This window comes from Crocodylus porosus, unplaced genomic scaffold, assembly GCF_001723895.1.
Source record: "Crocodylus porosus isolate Cpor-Errol unplaced genomic scaffold, CroPor_comp1, whole genome shotgun sequence".
Classification (NCBI taxonomy): domain Eukaryota; kingdom Metazoa; phylum Chordata; order Crocodylia; family Crocodylidae; genus Crocodylus; species Crocodylus porosus.
Window position 1 is genome coordinate 104,023,194 of NW_017728886.1, and position 25,688 is coordinate 104,048,881.

General features: G+C 44.3%; 1 protein-coding gene across 1 annotated transcript in view; it reads right to left on the bottom strand.

Annotated features, from left to right (window-relative positions):
* The window catches only part of GABBR2 (gamma-aminobutyric acid type B receptor subunit 2), a 1,005,856-nt gene that overhangs the window by 518,272 nt on the left and 461,896 nt on the right, over nucleotides 1-25,688 (bottom strand). The window contains exon 4 of the mRNA XM_019540184.1: nucleotides 14,065-14,166. Coding sequence (XP_019395729.1) covers nucleotides 14,065-14,166 — 102 coding nt within the window. The remainder of the gene's footprint in view (nucleotides 1-14,064; nucleotides 14,167-25,688) is intronic.

Sequence of the window (25,688 nt, forward strand, 5' to 3'; positions counted from 1 at the left end):
CAGCCAATGAAAGACCAGCCAGGGCAAGGACAAGAAACACTTTAGCACCGTGGGGATGCTAATTCATATCAGGAGGCACCAACACTTTGCCCTTGCTCCTCCTCAGCTTGGCACCAATAAGAGTGTGCCCAAAGGGAAGTCCCCATCTCGCACCAAAGCCTCCATCCCTCAGAAGCATAGGCAGACCACCCTGGACCAGTAGGGGAAAGATGGAGGGAAAGGGGGGCACGTTCCAAAGGCGAGTGAGGTCACCCAGAGTATTGGGGAGATGCTTTCTCTGGATGGCTAGCCCTTCTCTTTAGTTGAGTGGTTTGGGTGTCTCATGGAACTCGTTGCCCCATCCTACTAAGTGCCCACCTGTACCACCTTCAGCAGGACAGTGGTGCCCTCCCTGTATGAGGCATGCAGGGAGTACCTGAGGGAGAAGCTTTGCAAGGCAGCTCTGCAGGTGGCCTTACACTTCACTTTGGACATCTGAAGCAGCTGGGGTGGAGATCATGCCTACCTCTCCCTCACAGAGCACTGGTGCCATCATTCAAGCTGTTAGTAGGCTGTCCTTCAAGTGGAGGTGATAGATGAGTCCCACACAGCAATGGAGATCATGGGTGCCATGAACCATATGGTGCAGGGGTGGGTTGTTGGGCAGGGTGAGCACACTGAGGGGTTCATGGTCACCGACAACAGGGCCAATATGGTCAAGGTGGTCTGTGATGCCAACTTTGTTAGCATCTGCTGTGTGGCACACAAGTTCCACCTTATAGTCAGGGATGCCTGGGAAAGGGCTGCTGATGAAGGCATCATCACAACCAACCAGCTCATTTCAAAATACAGGAAGGTGGCAGGCTACTTCCACCAGAGCATCAAGGGGGTCAAGATGCTGTGGGACAAACAGGCAGAGCCGAGCATCCCACAGCACAAAATCATGCAGGATGTGGAGACTTGGTGGAACTCCACATACCTGATTCTCAAAAGGATGGTTGAGCAACAGAAGGCCATCCATGAGGTGGCCTTCCTTGGGGAAATTGGGATCAGTGCCCCCCTTAAGAAAACAGAGTGGGATACCATCTCCCAGATATTGGTGGTCCTCAAGTCATTCCTCAAGGCCACCAACAGCCTCAGTGCTGGTGATGCCCTCCTTAGCCAGGTGATCTCCATAGTGAGGGAGCTTCAGAACCAAATGGAGAAGATCCAGGGGATCGATGTTCCTGAATGGGGCAAGCCACTATCACCAGAGGTGCAGGCACTGGTGAAGCAGCTGAAGGAGGTCATCAAGAAATGGCTGGCTCCATTGTGGTCCAGTACGGTCCACATGCTGGCGGGCATGTGTGACCTGAGGGTGAAGGGGAGCATGGGTGCCAGCAAAACCCTGGATCACTAGATGGGAGTGCTGGTGAACAGAGTCAGGGAAACAGAATGGCAGAGGTGGGGGGATGTGGAAGAGGGGGAACCACTGGTCCGTGCCAGCACTCCATCCACCAGCCAGTTTCATCCACCACAAGCACTGCCAATGTGGGCCAAAGGCATGGCTTCCATGTTGGGGTCCAGAGGCTCCAGAACCCAGCATCAGGTAGGTAGTGCCAAGGCCTCGGTGGCTACCTATCTCACTGAGGACATGGAGCTGCTGTTCTGCAACCCCTTAGCCTACTGGGCAACCCGCAGGATTTGTCCTTGGTTGCCTGGGAACATCTGTCCTGTCCACCAACCAGCATTCTGAGTGAGTGGGTATTCAGCCTTGCTGGGGATGTCGTAACATCCCACCACACCTCCTTGGATCCTGGCTTGGTGGAGTAGAGGGTGTTCCTGAAAGTGAACCTCCCGCTGCTGGGGTTTCCTAAGCTCCACATGCAGATGGAGTGAATGCCACCTGCTCACTTCATCCACATCTAGTTCCTTTTTCAATTTATTTTTTAAAACCATTTAATGCCCCGCTTTCAGAGCTGGAGGTGGCACTCATTGTATCACTAGCCAACAGGGGAAAACATCTTGCTGCTGAGCTCCCATGCCAGGACAAACTTGGAGGTATGAGCTGGGGCTATGGGGAAGGAGGAGGCCCCAGGTCCTGGGCATGACCACTAAAACTGCATTCTGCCAGGGTTGGGAGGCCTCATGGGACTGCCAGTGGTGCAGCAGCCCCCAAAAAATGCCAGAACTGCAAACTTTCCTGGTGAAAGGTGGTTAGGAGGTGCCTTATAAGTTCCAGCCACCACATACACACACATACCTGGCTAGGGAAAGCGCAGACCTGTAAGATCTTTGAAATGGCTAAGGTTTGCTGGCGGCAGTGGAGTTGTGAGGCTCCAGGTGAGCTTAGCTGCCTGGGATGCCATCAGTGAGGTATGGGTCACAGTGTTAGGGGAGGTATAGAGCTGTGGAATGGATGTCACCAGGGGCCTAAATGGGCAGCCTCCCACAAGGGAAACATGTGAATCGGTTTTCCATCAGGGCATGGCAGGAAAAAGAGGGACAGGAGGTTGACTCAGAAACAGGTGGGCGGGCCAAGATCTCATCTGCACTGGGAAGGCCCCCTGCTCTTCCTGGATAGAATGAATAGTGAAGAAGCCAGAGGCTGGTATGAAGTACTGAAAATATAAATTGAGGTGTCAGGGGGTGAATGACAGGCTGGGAGGGTGGGGGGGAATGGGGATGTAGCCGGTAAAAGTGGAGAGGTACCTGGGGAGTCAGATGTCAGGCAAGTTATAGTGTGTCATAAATACAATGTCTATATTGAGTCCACAATTTTCTGATTCTAGAAGGTTGATGAAGAGAAGTTCACAGACTCATCTGTGAAAAGTGGTTTGTAAATTCCCTTTGAGGATCAGGCCTGAGAGACTGGAGACAGAGTGGTTTTCTTGTGAGAAATGTGCCCCCACAGGTAGTTGGGTATTTTTGTCTGTAATAGATTTCCAGTGTGCATTCATTCTGGTGCACAGTTGTTACTTGGTTTCTCCTTTGTATTTTCCATCAAGGCATTTGGTGCACTGGTTGAGATATATGATGTTTCTGGAGGTGCAGCTGTAAGAACTAGGAGTGGTGATGGTTCTGTTATGGAGTATAGTAATTGCAGGGGGTACTAGAGATATGATGGAAGGTTTTGCATTTCTTATCATGGCATGGTCTGGATCCACTTGGTGTGTTTTGGGCTGTAGGAAGTTGCTTCTGGTGATAAGGTTAGCGAGGTTCAGTGGTTGTTTGAATTTACAAACCACTTTTCATAGACGAGCCTATGACGAGGTTCACTTCATCAACCTCCTGGATACAAAAACTCATGGACTCAATATAGACATCAGATTTATGACACACTATAACCTGCCTGACAGGTATCTCACCACTTTTACCTGCTATATCCTCTTTCCCCACCCCCGCTCCCAGACTGTCCCTCACCCCCTGACACCTCAATTTACATTTTCACTGACTGGTTTTCTTGCCTGCATTGCATGCCAGCCTCTGGTTTCTTCATTATTTATTCCATACAGGAAGAGCACACACACATCAACTAGATGCTTCCTCAGCCTGACAAAGGGTTTTTAAACCCAAAAACTTGCTTAGATATATTTCGCCAACTATTCAGTTGGTCTAATAAAAGATATCAAAGGTACCCTCAACTGGTCCGTGCAGGAGCCAAGACCCAAAGGTGTGTGTGGAGGGGTGTCGAAGGGCCAGGGTCCCACCATGAGGAATGTCCAGAACAAGAGGCTCAGGATTCCAACTGGCCTGAAGATGGGGCCAGGGCCTAAGGGGGAGCCAAAGGTCCCAGAGAGGGGACCACAGCTGGAGGGGGTGAAGGATGCAATTTGTGAGGCATGGGCTAGAGTGTAGGGAAAGTAAAAAGCTGCGGAATGCATGTCAGCCCAAGACACCTAAGTGGGAAGCTCCCTGCCTGGGAAACATCTGAACCAGTTTTCCATCAAAATGTAGCAGGCAAAAGAGGCGTGGGTGTTTGGCCCAGAAAAAGGTGGGGGGGTGGAGATCTAACCAGGACCAGGAAGACCCCCCTATTACAGGCTACCATCCCTGCTGGTTTCATCCCACTGCACCTTAACACACACACAAAGTCACACATGTCACAAGTTTTGCTTTGAACAGTTTGAGGTGCTGTTTCACAGAAACCCCTGCACCTATTTCCTTGAAACCTGACAGGTCATTCCCTGAAAAGGGGCTACCATCCCTGCTGTTTTCATCCTGCTTTGCCTTAACACACACATACATGTGGCACAAGTTTTGTTTTGAATAGTTTGAGGTGCAGTTTCACAAAACCCACTGCATCTATTTTCTTAAAACATGGCAGGCTTCATGCTCTCAGAAGGGGCTACCATTCTTCCAACTTTCATCCAAATTAGGCAAGAAATGAGAAAGTTATAGGCATTTTAGTGATACTCCATTACGGCCTATGGCCGAATCACCAAAACAGCATGAAACTCCAAAACAGATTTGGTTGAATTGAAATGGAACAGTGATCTGAAACACTGAAATGAATCACTGTCCTCCAAAACAGATGAATCCGAAACCAAAACAAAATATAGCCATTTCGCACAGCCCTACTGAATAGCAGTCACTAGTGTACTCTTGATGTAAAAATCCCAACAGCATGTCTGCAATCTAGTGACTTCCCAAATACTGACTTTGGGCTGATCAATCTATAATTCCCTGAGTCTTCCTTCCCTTTGCTCCCCTTTTTAAAGACAGACACTGTGTTAGCCTTTTTCCAGTCCTCTGTGACCTCACCGTGGGTTTGCAAATATTGCCAGTGACTTTAAGATTTCTTCAGCTAGGTCTTTAGCAACCTAAGAAGCAGTTATCAGGCTTTGCTGATTAAATTAATTCAACTTTGTCAGAAAGTTCCCTGGGGTGTGTTACTTATCATGAACTGAGCCCAGCCCAGAGAATGGCAGTGGCAGCGGTGGCAGCAGCAGCCAGACAGGCAGGTTCCCCTGGTCAGCATCAGCAGCCACAAGCAAGCTGGGTCTGTGAGAGAGTGGGGAGCAACAGGCCTGATCTTGGGATGGGGGTGGGGGTGGGGGTGAGGGCTGCAGGCCTGATCTTGGCAAGTGGGGAAATGGAGAAATGTGGGGGATAGTTGCTTGATCTGGGAGTGCAAGGGTCCCGATCTGGGCCACTGGGCAAGTGGAGGGTGTTACACTAACATATAGCTTAGAGTGGTCACACAAAAGTAAAGCTGGGAAAGCTGGGTAAAACCGATCAGAGATAAACCTGCCCTGGTGTGGCATAGCTTTAAGCTGTCTAAAGGGTGCTTAACACAAGTTTTACATCTTAATGTGCGGACAATCCAGGGGTTAAGAGCTTTAGGAGCCATCTAAAATTAATGCATAACAAAGCCCTAAGAGTCTAAACTGAAGGGCTCAAATGATCTATCAAGTCCTCCATCTTACATTATCGGGTTGTGCTAGTGATGTAAGTTCTAGCTAGGTTTCTTTCCACCAATAATAATTATGTAAGTGTTGGTTTGAAAGTGACTTTGAATATCATTTAATTCAAGTCCCTGCACAGAGATATGACTATTTTTTTCAGCCTCTTCTTGAAAATTACCAGTGATGGAGATTCTACAACTTCTCTGGGCAGTCCATTTTATTCCTTTAATTTTGAAGTTAGGAAGTTTTCCTAAGATTTGAACTAAATTAACTTTGCTGTAATTTAAACACAATGTCTCATGTCTTGCCTACTGTGACAAGGGAAGATAATGTTTCTCTATACCTACCTTATGGCAATTTTTTGAATACACAAACTTAATCTCCTTTTCTCCAAACTAACGATACCTTATTCCTTTAGCCTTTCCTCATGAGGCTTTCTTTCCAACTTTTAAAAAAAAAAATTCATGTCTTGTTCCAAACCCCTCTTTATCTTCCCTTTGTTGTCTCCAATTTTGTTTCAGGGATAAGATCCAGTTTCACTGAGGCACATCTTTTGCCTGGAGGGGGTGAAACATTCATCTGTGCATTCTCTCTCAATACATTAATTAGGCAATGTTTCTTGAAACCTATAAGAACAGACCAAAGATGCTAACAACAGTCCTGAACAAAGCTGGAAAATTTTCTAGTCAGATATCCTGAATCTGAAAAACAAAAGCCACGAGGCCTGCTTTCCAGGTCACTAAATCCTATCTTAAGGTTGATGAGTGAGTTTTCATCCTGTCCTGAAGTTGCTCAATTTCCCAAGTTGACTACTAGATTGCTGGCATACTCACAATGAAGTACGCAGAAATAGTGATAGCCATAACAGGGCAAGGTCATTTCTGCCAACACAGAGAATATTCTTTTTGTGTACCAGATTTATGACATGGGATTATAGCTTGGTCCCTATTATATTTACTAGTTATTCTGAAACTATCTGGCTGGTCTGTGCTCTATGTCTCTTTGAAAGTACCATTCATTACAGCCATAACTTCAGCTCACAGAGTTACAGGCTTTCTACCTATTCCTCCATACTATATTAATTACAGAAAATATGGTCCTAGCTGGACTTTCCCTATAGTCTGTTTCTAATGGGTTCTGATTTCCATTTCTTTCAGATCATGTCTCATTTATCAGCAAAATCTGCTGGTAAGATGAAAATTATTTAAGGGAAATTTAAAAAAGGAATGTCAACTAACAGTGCAGATTGAGTAACTGATTATTTCTTAAAGAGCAGATACTCCCAGGTAGTACAAAAATACGTGAATGGTGCTTTCACGTAGGCAAAGCTTCCAGAATATGCCCTATAGTTGAGTAAGTCTGTAACTTTCAAAGCCATTTTATTAAACAAGGTCTCATACTCCGTTAGAAGGGATACTTGTGGCAGCAAACACAAGTCCTACTCACTCAACTGCTTTGCTCTCAAAAGCGTGCTATAAGCCAGGCACAAAAGTATTTATTCTTTGTGATTCCCATGATGCATCACTCAGGGAAGATATACTGTGGCCAACAGTGAACAGCACTCATGGGAAAAAATGGGAACATGAAGATCCAGATGACAACTCTTGTGAAATGCCCCAGTAGTTCAGGCAGGCGCAGACCTGCTGAATCATTTCAGATTGATGGAACTATTCAGGAATATTGAAGCATTTTGCTCCAGAAGAGAAGGTCAGAAGATTCCTACATTTCCAAATCTAGATGTTTCAGAACTATAGTATTTACAGTAAATAAATAAATAAAAAAGCCCTCATTCAACTCTTTGTGCTAACTCAGAATGAAAGCAGAACTGAAATACTAAAATTGTCTGCAGAAGTTGCATTCTGTTATACTTAAAACTAATAGAACATTCTGACTTTGTACCCTTGCTATTTGTTTAACATCTTTTTTTCCTCAAATCATGTTTCTACACAAACTTAAAAAATCTTAAACTCCTTATCTCAGACATATTTTCTGCCTCCAGACTACAACTTATAAATGAAACTGAGTTGTCCTTCAACGTACATGATTAATTCAAACATGAACTATAACAAACAACCAGAGTCCCAGAGAATACAAAGAAATCTTGCAAGTGGAACCGGGGAACACACAGAATACATCACATTTATGTAAACCGTGATATATTTCTCTCTTTGCATATCCTATTAATTTATTAATTTAAATTATGGTTTTTTTTCCAGCATATACATAGCAATCTGATTCTACCTTGCAACTAACACATTTCTGATTTAGCTGCCATTTATTTCAAGCTCATTGACCAGGCATGGGATCTGTATTTGCCTGTAAACTCACACCGCACTCCTGTTCTTTATAAGGAGCTTAGTGCTCCTCCAGATGTAGATCCTATATCAGCAGATTCACAGATGCCTCCCACTCTTTTTGTGGGGAGCATTTAGGGTGCAGACAGAAGTCTGCTGTTGGGTCTGGGAATTGGAGGTTCCAGCTGCTTGCTGGGAGCCTGCAGCCTGATCTTCATAGCAATGCCAGTCCCCTCTCCCAGCCCCAATGTTGTTTTCAGAATGGGAGGGGGGAAGGGAGCAGCGGGAGCTCATTCTTGGGGTTCCCCGGCTAGGGCTGGAGGGTGAGGTGGGTGGATTGGAGCCCCCGCCACCCCAAGGGGGGGCTCCAATCCACCCATCCCAGCCTCCAACACTGGCTGAAAAAAATCCAGACCAAACTCCCTCCACTCTCTTTCTGTCCTCCCATTTTGAAGACAGCAACAGGCTGGGAGCTCTGCAGACACAAGTTACAGAACATGCTCTGTTTTGGAGCATGTTCATCTGATCCCTCATGCAATGAGGGTTCAAATTTTCATGGGATCAGACCCTTTTAAAGTGATCTGCACTTCTGTTTGGTCCTGGCTGTAAAAGGCTTTCTGGGACCAGATCAGACAAAAATTGTCACTTCTGCCTGTGCCTTTTGGTGCTTCCAGAGATAAAGTGCCTATTTTACTAGGGAGGGACTTATCTCTTCATATTCCTGATAGAGTCTGAACCCATGCTAACATGCTTCCATCTGACCACAATGCACCCTGACCCTGTCTGTAAAACTTAGTGGGAATCAGGACTTGAGTGGGGAGATAACTACTTGAATGACTGCATCTGCCTAACAGGCAGCAGCACTGCCATTAGCATACAGTAAGCTACCTCCTCCAATACCCATGTGGTTGTCTAGGATGTAGAAAATCTGGGGTCTTGGCCCCTCTCAGACTTAAGGGTTTTCAACCAACACAGACTATGCAACAGTAGAGTGCCCTCCCACCAAGCATGAGTTATGCTTCTCTCTGGCGAAGATGGGACTAAATGTCTAGGTGGCAGCACTAGATCACTATTGAGCATGCCCAATAAGGCTTAGTCATTTAGGGGAAAATGGAGATACGCAAGGATGCTTAGGTGTCTTGGATTCCAAACTGGTGTCTAGGTAAGAGAGCCATCTTAGTCACTCTAAAAAGAGACCCGAGGAAGGGTACTGTGCCACCCAAAAGCTTGTCTAAGTCTGTCCCAGTGATTCAGTTTGTGCAGTAAAAGATATCGCCCAGAAAACTTCTTGCCTCCCTTATAAAAATATGCACTGTTTAGGTAACTTAGCAGCAAACTAGGATGTGGTCCTAAGTCTGTTGCTAAGAAACTGACTTTATTTCTATTTTCCTCATGATTGCAGGTCAAAACAATAGATACCAGTTAATCTATACCAGCATAACACCTCCTTGAAGACGAATTGGAATATTGTAGGCCATATTTTCAGAAACGGCTGCTTAAGTTATAACTTGTAACATGAAAGCCTCATCCCATTTTCACATTCAGGGCCCTGTACATGTGCAGGTAAAGGTGCAATGGAACCTTCTATTGCAGAATCCACACAATTGTGCCTCCTGCCATTCCACATGTGCATGACAGGATGCATGATTGTACAATCGTACATCAGATCTCATCACACTTTACTGCTGGGGCAGGGGGATCCTGGGATCACTCTATCTGCACTGGCTCCTATGGCTGAAAGCCCCACAGCTGACAGGGCCCACATGAGGGCAGCATTCTCTCCACTGCAAGCCTTGCAGCTGCGGAGGCTCACAGTGGGTACAGCACTGGGAACCCTGCCGCCACTGCGAGCCTTGTCAGTTGCTTGACTGGCAGCAGGTGGGGCTCCCAGGCACAGGGGAGTACCTGGCCACAAGTTCCATCAATAGCATGACAAGAACAAGCTAAAAAATTATTACACCTTTTTTGTGGAATGATATTGTATCTTATTTCTTATTTTATGATGCCATTAATTGTTAAATGTGTAGCTGAGTCACAACTTAAGGTGTGATTAACTGGTTAATTATGTCTTAATTTTAACATATAGATGGAGTCTCAGAATGCCATGTGCCTAGATACATACACATTTTCTGGTGTAGTGATTCATTGTGAAGATCCAAATATGGGTTTCATGCATTTGGTGGGTATTGATCAACTGAATTTTTCCCTTTTTGCCCAAAGGGAGGGCATCAGTATTATTTGGTAGAATTCACCTTGCAAGGAAGGTGGGTGGCAAATTGGCTTAAGGGACATATCCAGGAAGTGATGGTGGAAGGGTTGGTATTGACCTGGAAGGATGTGGGCAGTGGGGTCCCCCAAGGCTTGGTCCTTGGGCCAGTGGTGTTCAATATTTTCATCAGCGACCTGGATGAGGGCGTGGAAAGTACTCCATCCAAATTCGCAGATGACACCAAACTATGGGGTGAAGCAAACACACTGATTGGAAGAAACCAAATCCAGGTAGACTTGGACAGGTTAGAGAAGTGGGCAGAAAACAACGGGAGGCAGGTTAACAAGGACAAGTGCAAGGTGCTGCACCTAGGGAGAAGGAATCACCAGCACACTTATGGGATGACCTTCACAGCTGCACAGTAGCAGAAAGAGATCTCATATTTGTCGTCAACTCCAAAATTAATGAGTCATCAGTGGGATGAAGTAATTAGCAGAGCTAACTGCACTTTGTCATGCATTAGTAAATGCATCACGAACAGGTCCAGAGAGGTGATGCTTCCCCTCTATGCGGCACTGCTCAGGCTGCAGCTGGAGTACTGTGTCTAGTTCTGGGTGCCACAATTCAAGAAAGATGTGGACAACCTGGAGAAGGTCCAGAGGAGGTCCACTTGTATGGTTAGAGGCCTGCAGGGAAGTCCCTGTGAGGAAAGGCTGAGGGACCAGGACCTTTTCAGCCTCTGCAAGAGAAGGTTGAGGGAGTATCTTGTGGCAGTATACAAATTCACCAGGAGGGGAGAGGGACAGCAGGCAATAGGAGATGTGCTGTTTACCAGAGCACCGCCTGGAATAACCAGGAACAACAGCCACAAGCTGACGGAGAGCAGATTAAGGTTAGACATTAGGAAGAATTTCTTCGCTGTAAGGGTTGCCAGAATCTGGAATGGGCTCCCCAAGGGAGGTGGTGCTCTCCCCTACCCTGGGGGTCTTCAAGAAGAGATTGGACAAGCACCTGGCTGAGGTTACATGACCCCAGCACTTTTTCCTGCCTCTGGCAGGGGGTCAGACTCGATGATCCATTGAGGTCCCTTCCAACCCTAGCATCTATGAATCTATGAAATGTTACAGACAATCAGGTTATATAATCTTGGTCATAAAATGTATCAATCTCCCTTTTAAAACTACTGAGTTAGCTCACACCCAGACATGGGTGGATCCAAAATTTTGAAAAGGGGGGTGAGGGAGCAGTGACCAGTGCTTCACGGGTGGCTGCACCCCTGCCCCCAGTCTCCCGCAAAACAGAGCAGGCAGAACGTGTCACAGGAACAGCAGCCAGGGTCTTTTCAGGTAAGAATCTCTCAATCAGGTAAGAAGCTGCCCTTCCCCTTCCCTTCTTCTCTCCTCCCTCTTCCCCCTTCCTACTCCTCTTCACCAGCCTGTCCCTCTCCTCTCCTCCCCTCCCCTTTCCACCACACCCCCCTTCCCCACCTGCCACTGCTGCTATCTCAAGCTGACCTGGGGGTGGGAAAAGGGTGGTGGTGGTGGTGGGGAACCTTCAGAATTGTTCCTGTCCCACTCCAGCTGGGCTGCCTGGAGACAGCAGTAGTGGTGGTGATGGCAGATTCCCTTCCCTTGCACCTATTCTTGGGCTGGTGGGGAACACCTGTGGGGCTGAGCAGGGAGGAGGAACCCATCTGCTGATCCGGTTGCCCTCAACTGAGTCCAGCTCCCTGAGGAGCCCAGCTGGAGTGAGCAGGAGCAGCTCTGAAGCCTCTCCTATCCCTGTTCCTGGGGCATCCAGAGACAGTAGCAGTGGTGGGCAGTGGAGTGGAGGAGGGAGGAGAATGGGATTTTTACTTGCTTTGGAGATTTAAAAGCCCTTGGCTGCTGCTCCCATGGCATTGAATGAAAGAGGGGGCAGTGTCCTCACCACTGCACCCTCTCTGGATCTGCCCCTGTGCATAGAAATTCTTTGAAAGGTTGTTTCTCAACACACTACTCAAAAACCTTTTTTTCAATTTCCAGAGATAATTTACTTATGGCTAGCTTATGCCTATTTGCTCCTGTGCCAACATCATGCATTAGCTTAAATAAATCCAGGTGCAATGTTCTAATTCTTCTGGTGTCAGGTACTAAAACTGAACCTAACAGTGCATGCCTGTTACTATGACTCAGACTTGTCACTGAGTCTTCTTGGCTACAGATAAGGAACATAAAAACTGCTGAAATAAAGGAGACAGAACTAGAGGCAAAACACAGGAGGTCTGTCTGGCAATCTATAGGAGCAGCTCCACTCAGGAAGTAGTAAAGGGCTGTGATTTCTTAATTAAGATTAAAGGAAAGTTCCCCCAAAAAAGGATAAGTTGGGGATGCTAACTCTATATGAGGTACGTGCACATCTGCACATGCTATGCTTACAGCCCATGGGAACCCCCTGTTAAAAAAAACAAAAAAAACAATCTAATGTGCCAAACCTACAAACATGATAGATTTCAGACCATGTGCAGAAAACATCCAATATTATGCATGCATTTTCTAAAACTATTAAACTTTATTCAGATCTCAAATGTATTGGCTTGTATCTAACGTCAAGATCAATCCCATTTGGGGGTAAGGGTAAGCACTCCCTGAGTTCTGGTGAGAAGGGCTCTGAAGTAAAGGAACACCACTGCCATGAAATAGCCAACAGCTGCTACTCATTCAGAATAAAGCATCTGCTCAATAATTTTTAAAATGTTACTGAACAGTAAGAATTAAAAAAACTGTTCTGGACAAAATAAGAACTTCCCAAGCCCTTTAAAACAGATAAATGCATACGAGACTGCTCTGGGATCTTTAACAATTAGTTGTTCAGCCTTTACTTTAACATTTGGTATATCCCCCAAACACTGTAGCATTGGCATTAAACATATTAGGAAAACTGCTGTTAGCCTTTCTGATCTACTTGAAAGCAGGTAGCATCAGTAATGTTATAAATCTACTCCCATGAGATTCTCACAATTGATAACCTTGTTCACCAGTAAATATATATGTACAACTAAATGCTGTTTGATCCTGTGATAAAAATACTGCATTAAGAGAAAGCTAAGGTTTTATGTGCATGTACATAAAGCCAAGAAATAATATAGTTACATTTTTATATAAATCTAAACCCTGGTCTCTATATACACTGTTATAAAGAATTTACTTATGTGATCTTTGACTATTTATTTTAAGCTTGGCTTAATCCTACAACCACTGAAGTCAGGGGGAATAAGATGGCACCCTTAGCTGCATTTTGGCAGTCTTTCCTCTCTTTTCTAAAGAAAGAGACTTTACTAGGGTCTTAATCTTGTAAAGAAAAGGCACATATGCTGACTTTTAATCCTGTTGAATTAATTCAGACTACTTATATGCTTAACATTAAGCATACATTTAAGTCTGAAAGTTTGGGGCCCAGGACTAGATTTGCTTCAGAAAATAGATGGCATGAAAAAAAACTTTTCCTCTCCTTACGCTTCGAATTTATGAGCATGCCTGTCTTCTTTATGTTATGGTTGGTCATACTTCATGAACAAATTAATATATACTTTTAATTTGAATAGTCAATCACTATGAGCCTAACAAATTGCTGTAATAAGAAAAGAATGATAAACAATTTCAATATCAAATTTATCCTTGAATAAGTTATTTTCTTAGAAACAGAATAGATCATACACTTAATCTAAGCCAAAAGGCCGAGACATAAATTCTAATAAAGAAAATTCTAATAAAGAATTCAATCCAACACCCAACTGATGTCAGTGGGAAGACTCCTACTGAATTCACTGAATGACAATCTGGACCCAGGGTCCTTTATAAACAGAGCACCTGTACCTATAAATAAGCTTACACCACAAAGATTTAGGTTTTCATTACAAATAATTAATAAGTAAAGATATGCACAACCTTTAATAGGCAGCAGCATCTACAAGCCTACTTTAGATAAAACTTTAGATAAAACATGAAATCTATAATAGAGTTTTCTGTGAAGTCATTGTCTACATTAACTGGAAGAATGGATCACTGCCACACCTGGAACAGTTAGCTCTGTTGACCTTTAACTGTTTATTTGTTTTCTTGAAGGACAAAAAACCCAAACAAATAAATGCCATGACAGAAGCATCACTGATATCTTTGTATTCTTCTCCAATGTAAAGAATAACAGTAACACATACCTTGAGCTTCTTGACACCTGTGCAGGGATCATTGGAGAAACTCTCGGTGTCTGAAATTTCAATATCTTCACCATACAAAACATCCGTTAGATCATTCCTCACCTATTACAAGTTGAGAGAAAGAAAAAAAAAATCAATTGGTACCCAGGATGGAAGGAACAGATTATCTAGCTTTTTTGCTCTGGTTAATGCAAACACATAGAACATGATGCACAAACCATTTTTCTTCTTTTCCTCTACAGTGAGACCAAAGGACTATTGTTTCATTATTATAATCTGTAAATATCTATCTTTTCCAAGTTACTGTAGTGCTAGAGTGATGTTCTAGATGTGATGGTCCAGAAATTATGCTAGTGGCAAGGATGTCTTAGGGTGATATATTTTATTGCACCAGCCAGGTCTGAGCAAAGTGGACATTTATATACATACTTTTTAGTCCCGCAATGCATTAGAGATCTGACACGTTGGAGCAGACTCAATTAATTGAGTCTGCTCTGCAGGCAAGCTGACACACACTGTGCTGCGTCGCATGCAGTTGTATAAGTGGTGAAATGCACATCAATGCACAGAAAATGGTGGTGGTGAACTAAAGCACCTTTTACATGTTTTAGTTCAAAAGTGTGCTGCTGCCATTTTCTCAGTGGTGATGCGCATTTTGCCACTTATACAACTGCAAGCATCCCAGCGCTGGGCACTTTTCAAAGTGCCTGGCACTGTGGCTGTTGCATGTGTAAAAATGCCCCATGGTTTTACTGCTCAGAAGGCATGTCTACACAAGATGCTTACTGTGTATTGGCCTAATAACACTGCGGAGTAGGGCTGTGCAAAATGGCTGTGTTTCAATTCGGCTTTGGATTCGGCTGTTTTGGAGGACAGTGATGAGTTTTCGAGATTCGGCTCCTCCGAATCTGTTTCGAATGGGCAGCAAGCTTTGCACAGTCCTACTGCCCAGCCAGGTGGGGCTTGGGGCCAGGGGCTTGGGGCCCCAGTGGGGAGCAGGACAGGGCCATGAGTGGCTCATCTGGGGGAGGGGAAGGGCTGCTGCCCTCTGTGCAGGTGAGGAGCCCCTCATGAGGATCTCTGATCCATATCACACCAGGTCATGGGGCAGGGAAGCAGCGCAGAGTGGTGAGCAAGCCTGCTGGTCCCTGCTGTGCAACCTGGCTCTGCAGGGAGAAGAGATCCATGCCAGGAGTCTCTTCGCCACTGCTGCCTGCCCCATGCAGCTCCAGATCTCTGCTCCCTGTGCAGCCAGGTCACGTGGCAGGGACCAGCACTGCCCTGCCGCGCAACCTGGCTCTGCAAGGAGCACATAACTGTGCCGGGGTCTCCTCACTGCTGCTGCCTGCCCCATGCAGCCCCACATAGCTGAGGCAGTGCGAAGCAGGCAGTGGCTGTGAGGAGACCCCTGGCTCATATCTCTGCTCCCTGCAGAGCTGAGTCACATGGCAGGGCAGCAATGTACAGCTGTTTCCCTGCAGGTCCGGCTTCAAAACTCCACAATTTTCCAAAACATTTCCAAAACATTTTGGATGCCTTGTTTTGTTTTGGAGGTGTTTTGGAGCCTTCTGTTTTGATTTGGATTTGGTGTTTCAGGCATTGAAATGGCCCGAAATACCTCTGAAACAAAACCGCTGCTGAAATTTCACACAGCCCTACTCCACAGTAGCATGTCATAGCAAAAACTATGCTAATAGCCTACTGTGCAATGTTATTAGACTAATGCACTGTAAACATCACTAAATAACTGTTCACCGGAGGTACTGCGTGGTAACTTTAGGTACTGTGCATTTAGTTAGTGCTTTATTAAGGAAGTACTAAGGTAAATGCACAGTATCTAAGGCACATTAATGAACGTGTAGATGTGCCCACACCTGATGAAGAATGTCTTGCATTCAAAAGCTTAGATAACTCCATTCCAACTATGCAGTTGGTCCAATAAAACATATTACCCTAAGAAATTCTTGCTTCTCGCATTATCTTTGCCAGATAATTATTTTCAGCAGCAAAATCATCTGGCCTCTTACTTTGAATAGTGACTGCTGACTGATTATTGGCAGCAGTGGAATTTCACAAAAATGGACAGGGTGAGAATCTCTACCACAAGCAAAGCTTCAGTCCATGCAAGATAGAGTGGGGGTAGGGGAAACAGGAAGAACTAGTTAGAGCATCTTAACCTCCCTCCATCCCAGCAGGAGCTTAAAGCAGTTTATGTCAGCTGTGGAATGGCCTCATAGGCTGCATCCAGATAAGCATAGATGCTTGTTTCCCCAGGGACAAGTAGCAGCAGTACACCTTGTACCACTGCTACTTGTCCTTGGGGAATGGCCATGTCATGCATGCCCAGGAACACAGCAGATTACCCCAGGTGGCGTAGGGGAGTCCGGGGCTATAAATTGTGCTGGCTCCAACAGCTTTACCTGGGGTCCTGGGGGCCCCAAGGAGCTGCAGCCACAGTGCATGACTCTGGCTGGCCGGGATCTGATTTTGGGCACCACGTGTGCCACCCTGCTTTTTTTGGCGTGGGTTTTTTTGACCCTGAGATCTACTGGGGTCAAAAACAACCTTGTGTTACAAGGTAGCAGCATGCGGAACACCTGCATGTGCAGTGTGTAGTGCTGCAAACGGGTCTGCAGCATCAGTACACTTCTGTGCTTGTCTGGGCTCTGCCATAGAATGGAACATTGCTGTGCCCCATCATGCCCTACAGCAACGTTTCTCAACTTGTGGGTCACGATCCAAAAGTGGGTCACAGAAATATATGAAAGGGTCACAAACAATTTCTAAAAGTGGATTCTCGTTTAAAGGAGAAAAACACAGGAAACTGCGGCTTTTCCCCTGCAGGCTGGCAGAGTTCCAGCATGTAAGGTGCTGCTTGGGCAGTGCCCCACACACCCACCCTCTGGCCACACACTGTGGGCTGGGCCTGGGGGTAGGAAGCAGTAGGTTGGGAATGAGTGGCACTAGGTAAGGACTGGCCATTGATGTTTACAAATGGATCCTGGTACAAAAAGGTTGAGAACCACTGGCCTAGAGCTTGCCTCTTGTGATAGCATGGAAGGCAGGGTGGCTAATACAGGGACTCGTTTTAACAGCTTTCTACCAACTAGCTAAGATTCCTTTCAGAAGAAATTTATAGCAGTTACAGCCAGAAAATTGCCCTGTAAGTCCTGCAAACATGACAATTTGTCTTATAACATTTAGGATTCCTTTCCATAAGGAACGGCTTTGAGATCTACGTGTATTTAATTTGCTTTTACCACTCATCAGCCCATTTAAAACATGGTGCTTCTGGTTAACATTCTTAAATATTCTTTCACTGGACATGAAGTGGTTGCAGTATGAAATGAAGTGTGACTCATTACTGATTCTACTTCTGTAAAACTGTGATACAATCATTCTCTTGCTGATTATTTCCATTCACTAGTAACAGTGTGTCAAAAGTAGTAGAAACATTTCATTATTGTAAGTTTCAAAGCCCGTGCACTTGATCACCTGTCAGAAGACCCTCATGTTCAAGCTTTGACACATAAAAAAGAAATGTGTACTATACTGGACTTAACAGTTACACATCTGCAAGTTATGTTAGCATTCTCTGCTTATTTACAGGGTAATGATATTACATGTATATCTAAATTTCTTTTTAAAACAAACGTCAATTTAATATCCTTGAAAAAGAAAAAGATATTCTATCCTAACTGTCTTCCCTCCCCCACAAGAGGGTATATGAAGTATTTTGCTTAGAGGGAATTAGTGTCAGTCCTTAAGCAGTATTCAACTTCTCCATGGGTATAAAATCTACCAATAAAGCTGATTTTTATTAAATAATATTTTAAAAGCCCAGAAGAAAAATCCACCTACTCATGATTTTTTTTCTAATTTCTTGGAACATAAATCTAAAAACAGAGCAAAAGTAAAACATGTGGTAAGGTATTGGCCTTCGCATGTTTATAGGATCGTAGAAAAATAGGGCTGGAAGGGACCTCATGGTTAAGAACAGACATTAGACATAAACCAATTCAAGTGATCAGAAACTGGTTTAAAACCATAACAGAACAGATGTTCAGTACACATAAAAAAGTTTAAAAATGGATGAAACCAGTTTGAAATAAACCTGCTTGAATGTACTATCAGACTTAACTGATTTGTGTCAGACCAGTTTATGCAATGTCTGTCCCAGACCCCTTGCTGGTTTAAGTTAATCAGACTCTCCCAGCACCCTGACATGCTCTCTGGGCTGGGCGGGGCTCTCTGCTCCACAGCAGGGTGGCCCTTCCCCTCTGCTCCTTGGCTGCAGCTCTGGCAGAGACTACAGGCTGCTCCTCCCTTTTTAGACCCTACCCCACCACTCCCTGCTAAGCAGGAATTCCCCACTCCCCTCTGCCTTCCTGAGAGGTGTCTGTGTATTAGCTAGCAGACCATATGCTGGCTACAGACCATGCTGTGGCAGACAGCACAAAGGCAAAATCAACAGGTAGTTTCTTAATGGGGTGATAAACACTGAGTTAGGGGTGATAAACACTGTGCTATCAATTCCCTGCTGGGCTGGTCAGGAGGGAGGGGACCCCTCCCTAATCAGAGAGTTCTGCCAGGCCTGGCCACACCTGACCTCAGCTCAGCACTATTAAAGGGAAGGGAGGGCTGCTTAAGCACTGTCCCCCGCCCAAGCTTCTAACCTGAGCCACTGAGGGCATGTACCTGCATGTCTGGGATGTCTGTACAGTTACAAACTGATTTAGACTAGCCAGGTTAGACTAACTTGCAAAGATTGAATCAAGTCAGACATTTTTGAATGTCTGTCCCTAACCCAGGAAACCATCTAGCCCAGACCCCTATGCCATCCTAGCCGAGTGTCTGTCCAACCTGCTCTTGGAAATTTCCAAGGATGGAGATTTCATCATTTCTCTAGGTAGCCCACTCTAATGCTCAATCACCCTAATTCCCAACCAAAAACTTACCCTTCTGCAGTTGAAGGCCCTAAGGCCGCAGAGGAAAGCCCACCTCCATATTCAAATGCCCTTCAGGTATGTGAAAACAGTCATCAAATCTCCCCTCAATTTTCTCTTCTTCAGACTAAATAACCCTAACTCTTTCAGCCTTTCTTAAGAAGTCATTCTTCACAGGCCCCGTAATCATATTTTTTTCACTCTGCATTGGACTCTTTCCAACCTGTCCATATCCTTTTTGAAGTGTGAGGCCCAAAACTGGACACAGTACTCCAAGTGATGCCTTACCAGTGCTGAACAAAGTAGAGGAATCACTTCTGTTGATTTGCAAATGATACTCCTATTAATACACTCTGGTATGCTGTAGACCTTTTCTGCAATAAAACCACACTGTTGGTTCATATTCATCTTAAGTTATACTGTAACCACCAGGTCCTTCTCTGCACTACTGCAGCCTAGCCACCCATTCCCCAGTTGCTTCTCTCTGGTAAAGATGAAATCCTTTAGAGAAAAATCATGCAACAAAACGTAATAGTAGTATCTGGGAAATTCAGAGAGCAAATATCAAGTGTTTTGGGAATAGCTGGCATATCCAGGAGCAAAACAAATCAGTCTATTTGAGAGAACATTTACAATGGCTGTACATGAAATAGGAATTGAGCATCATGTCACTAAAATCTGTCTGAATGTAAAGCAAACAGGCAAACAAACAAAGAAACTCTCCAATCTCCACAAGTGCCAGTGGCCAGCACAGTTAGATTGGATCTAGGGTGCTTCTACCCCAGGCTCTGTCGATAGCCTGGTTAGGGTTTAAACCCCCTCAGGGGAAGGAGGGCACTGAGACTTCCCATATCCTGGGCAAGTGCTGTAACCATTCTACTTACTGTAATTTTAAATGAAAATGGCTGTAGCTGCTACAGGTTTAGTGCAACAGTCACACACATTGTTTCTGAAGGGGGAATTTTGTCTTTTGGGAGTTCTCATGCTCAATCAGTCACACCTGGCCCCATGAACCATTTCCCTTCTAAGTGGCTTTTGGCAGGCTTGACAGTTTTCCCATTTAAGTATCTCCTGAGGATCAGTCTTGGACCAGATGCTCCTATTAGTGCATTCAATTTGATAAGACTGTAATAGATTCCCCAAAGGAGCACTTGCTTGGGACCTCCAGCCTTCCCCAGTCTCTTGGAATATCCCCTGAAGCCAGCTGAAGCATAGCTTCTAGAGACTCTGAGACCCAACCTTTTGGTCTCTGATACCCCTGATTATTTGAAGCCCTCACCCCACACTTCTTTTTTACCTTTTACCTTCTGTTTTTAATATTTTTATAACCATGTTTTAAAAGTAAAAATAAAAAAGAGTGTCTGTCTCTGAGATTGTGTACATTTTCTTTATCTTATAGTGAACAGCAGAGGGGAGCCAATTTCTTGCTGGGCCACGCCGAGATGGGAACTCTGAAATGCCACAGAAACCAGCATGCAGGGGCTAGCTCCAATGACACCCTCCAACTTCTCTGCTTCCTGATCCAGGCATGTGTCACACTTGAATATAGACACTTCACCTTGCAACAAAATGTAGTCTGGTTTGTGTTGTGCTTGTCCGGTTTGTGAAGGACCCCTCTGCAAGGTAGAAGATGGACAGCTGGTCTTACATGACGGGGGGTGGTGGGGGAGATGGTGGTGGGGCATCAATCTCCCATAGTATCAAAGAAAAAAGCCTCTCCCATTCTTTCTTTCTCTCTCTCTCCCTTTTACCCCTGGGAGTCTCTGGTTTTTGAAGACTGCATCATTGCAGGGTCCTCCTCTGAAGTGCCTTTCTGGCACCAGAAAAGTGCCTGGAATCCAACTGGTGTGTCAACATAGGCAAATTAGTGCCCTGCTGTTTGATGATCCATTCCCCACTAATAGAGAACATTACGCAGATCCCCACAGCTCTGGTTCGAAATGCAATTAACCCTTTCTCTCCCCAAAATGATGATAACTTTAACCCAGACACACTATAAATATAGTCTGTCACAAAGCCAAACTACTAACACTTAACAAGTCTTTCTGTCATCACTAAAACACTTTTATAAGAATGTTAAACACTGGCTGTTTTTTAACCTGATTAGCTATGCCCTTTATTGCATTGCATATCATTTAATGGTAAGATATGCTTAGCATTTTCCCTGAATTTACTATTCTTTGTGCCCTGTCACATTTACTATTCTTTGTGCTCTATCATAATTGCTCAGGGTTTTTACTTTGCATTTCTTTGGGTACATTTACACATGTGCTTTAATGTGCAGTAGCCTATTTTATTGCACATTAAGCATCACTTTAAAAAACGTGCACTTTCATTACTGCACATTAGGGCAGACTAATGCGCATTTATTTAGTACCTCACATTGGAGGTAATAAATTTAATGCACATTTGAAAAAGCACCTTAATGAATGTGTAGACACACCCTTTTTGAGGTTTTGGTCTACACAGTGCACTGAGACTGGACTCTATCATTCTATAAATCCTTCATGTTTCTTAGTGAAGCATATCAAGCAGCTTAACTGTTGCATACATATTTCTCTGACGTGAATTTGGACACCCTACTTAATCATCACCCATTCTTGCCATGAATACTGCAATATTAGGCTGACTATAAGAAATCCATGAGGACCCAGAAATAGTTCTGGACCTGTTGTTTGACTGTCTCCATTTGACCACTAAAGGCCACAATGCTGCTTCTGCTGAGGTAGTTGCCTACTCTACAGGAGTATGCACTCTGAATGGTGCAGAAACCTGAAGCATTCAAAGAGCGGAGACTCAGAAAAATCAGCAGCAATATCCTCTTTCCTACCAACACAATGCAGAAAGAGTTAAATACCAGACTACCTTTTTGTTTTCATTTTTATTCCCTTCTCTTCTACTTCTGCACTTAAGGAACCTCTTTTAATTTGTTTTACTGTGCTTCTTCCCCTACTGGTTTCATTTCAGTTTTCAGTGGAGTCTGGGACTCTTTAATAGGGCTCTCTGTTTTTAGCCTGAAGACCACTTTCTTTACAAGGGTCCATTTAAAGGAATGTATTTCCTTTCCCTGCAAATGGTATGGGAGCCTATCAAGTGCCTGAAGGTAAAGAAATCAAACCTTATTGTTTGGCGCTTCTCTAGTTTTAAAGCAGGCTGTTTTTCTCTTGTTCCTCCTGTGAAGGCATCCTCCCTCCAGTAGTATAACTATGGGTGGGTGAGCAGGACATGAGCCCTGGGCACTGCTTAAGGGAGAAGGTGCCTAAATAGGTTGGGATGGGGGGGGCACTGCACCCTCCCTCCTCCCCCAGCCCATCTCCTCCACCTTCCCTTTAACAGCTCTAGCTGTGATGTGTGAGACAAGTTGGGAGGGCAGAGCAGCAGATGTATGGTTTGGTGCTGGCCAGAGGCTCACTCCCAAGGGAAACCACTGCTGTAGAGGTAAGTGCTGGGGAGATTTAACTATCTCACCTCTATTTTTTGCCATCGAATTTCAGCTTTTAAAATATCTACTCTGTACATGGATTGGCAACGGGTTCCACAGGAATACACTGTACCATGTACACTTCTGACTCTTCCTTTCTATTTCTGATTCAGGTATCCTTGCTTTTTTGCCTTATAACCCAGTTTCTCTTTAGGACCATGGATTTACCTATGGGATTATGATGTTTGTCTCACAGGTTAGGCTGCAGCTACAGTTGTACGAACAATTCATTTTCTGGCTCACTGCCTGAACAAATTAAAGGAAATTTTCTTCCTTCAGATCATAAAGAAAAGAAAAAAGAAGAAAAAAATAACCTCAGGCAAAATATTTTGTTTCACTTTTACTTCAATTTTAAAAATAAATTTAGGCAACGTTACCATATTTACTCAAACAGAAGATGACCCTGCTTATAATGACCATGACCCCAATAATTAGATTTTATATATTGAACATTTATAAATTTGTTACAGTTTCCCAGTTATAGAATCTAACTACTGAAGGTTTGCCTTGAATGTGTCTCCTTCCCACTGCTACAGCAGGGGAAATAAATCAGGTAGGGGATCAGGTAGTCCTTTGCTCTCCGCCTTCTCCCCAGCATTCTCCCCCGGCAGCTCCTTCCCCCTCTCCTTACTGTCAGACCCTGCTCTCCCTGAGCACATGGAAGTAAGTAGCAAATTTCAAAATAATAACCTTGAAATTAAATATGGTTGTAACAATTTGCATATAGTACCGATACGCTTAGCTCATCCAAAATTGATGCATGTTACCTTTTTTTGAAACTGCAAGTTTTAGCATAGGTGTTTCATAAATACAATTTTGAATAGCACTTTGATACTCACCTACTTAAAGTACAAACTGAACAAGTCTACATGTGCACTTTAATATACAGTAGACTATTTTACTGCATATTAAAGCATCACATAAAAACCATAACAATACACTAATGCACAGTAAAATAGTCTACTGCACATTAAGAATCACTAAAAAAGTGTGCAAATCTGTTGCTGTGCATTAGCACAGCCTAATGTGCATTAATTTAGTACCTCATACTGGAGGTACTAAATTTAATGCACATTAGAAAAGGCTTATTAATGCATGTGTAGATGCACCCACTATGCATGATATTAGTTCAAAACCAAAGCACTCTCCATTTATCCTTATTGAACTGCATCCTGTTCTGCTCCGCCCACCTTTCCAGTGCATCCAGATCCACTTGGATCTGCATCCTATCCCCTAGCATGACCGCTTTTCCCCATAACTTAGTACCATCTGCAAACATGTCCAGCGTGCTTTTCACATCCTCATCTAGATCACTGATAAAGATATATGGGCAGGTGAGAAGATGATTATGAGAATGAAACTCTGTGGAAGACAGGTGTCAAGGACTGATTTTGTACTAATGTTAAATGGACTGAGGATTAAAAAGAAGGGGATCTTAGATGTGACCTTCAGCAATCACCGGATGCTGAGAATGGAAGTGAATTTAGATAAAAGTGAATGCAGAGAGAAAGGGTTGTGGAAGTTAAGTGTTCAATTATTACAAGATGAGAATACTTCTCAAGAATATATAGAACTGTATAAATGATAGACAATGCTGAAGAGATATTACAAAAGCATCTGGGAGTAGTGGACAATGATCAAGAGAAGAACAGGAGAATTTTTCAGAAATATTGGTTGAAGAGAAACAAAGAAGGGGATGAAAGAGCTAGAAGAACTACTGGCAAGGAACCAGGAATTTTTAAAGGAAGTGGTAAGAGAAGTACAAGTGAAATAAAGACTGAAAGACATAAAGCATATGGACTGAAGAATGGTCCAAAAGGAAAACAAACAAGAAAATCTTTCTAAGCCAAACACCCTGGTGGAAGAAGGGGGAAGGATGGTGTAATGATTCACCCATCTGGGTACGAACAATCCCCAACATACTTACAGGCTTGATGGCAACAAACTGACTAGCGCCATGACTGGGAGGCAACAGCACAAGGTGTTGGATGGTGGCCCTCCGTCCCTGCCCACCTGCACGAACCCCCTAAGGCCTTCCCAAGTACCCCCAGGGGTATGTGTACCCCAGATTAACAACCCCAACTATAGAGGATAGGGTTTCCTGTGAAGATCATCAAATGGGTTAAAGTGTTACACAGTAAAGCAGGAAACCAAGCACTGGTAATAGTTAATTGAGCAAAGTGTTTCCCATATAAACAGGGGTAAGACAGGGATGCCCACTGTCCCCCTATCTTGCTGTGTGAACAATGGAGCTATTAGTGCAGAGAATTTGTGATGATAAGCTGCTAAGTGTCAAGATACCAGGAGGAGGAGAAGTTAAATGTTCATTGTATAGGGATGATGTCACCATAGTGACTCAGGGCAACATATCAGTTGAAAGGGTACTGATGTATACTGAGGAATACAGTGAGGTGTCAGCAGCAAAATTCAGTAAGATGAAAAGTAGGGAATTGGGAGAATTTACAGAAGTTTGGACTGTGGGTGGCAGAGAGTGTAATCAAGATCTTGGGAATACCAATAGATGCCAAAGGGGAAGGACCAAAACTGTGGGAGAAGTTAAAGATAAGCATGGGACAAAATGGGATTGTGGAGTGATAGAATGTTATCTTTCAATGGTAAAGTGGCTGCAGTGAAAATGGTACTTTTGCTAATCATCCTTTACACAGGAGTGGTGCATCACGGCAGCAGATAAGGAGGGTACAGAGGTAGGTATATGTTTTGTTGGGTGGAAGTTAAAGAGAATGGAGCTATACGAAGTCAGGGAATTAGGAGGTAGGGGAATGCCAGATTTGGAAAGTTTGGCGTACATTTGCTTTTTAAGTTGCTTCAGTAAAGAGGCAATGAAGGGGCTGGGGAAGGCTGCATGTTTCTACCATTACCTGGCTGGAAGAATGTTAAGAAAATGGGGCATGCGAGGGAGAAATTGGGGAAAAAGTGGGCACAGCAGCCACTGGCCTACTATGCAAAAATGGAGTTTCCTAAGGGTAAATAAACTAGAGGCAGTGGGATTAGAGTGCTTGAAAGACTGTAAGTAGGTGATTAATTCAAGCAGTCCTCGACTTACAACATTTTGAATTATAACAGCAGCAGCAGCAGCAGCAGAGGAATCGGCAGCGGGGGCAGCAGCAGCTGATCCCCCAAAGGTAAGTGGGGCGGAGGGCCTCGGCACAGCTGAGCCGGATCCGGAGGGGAAGCCC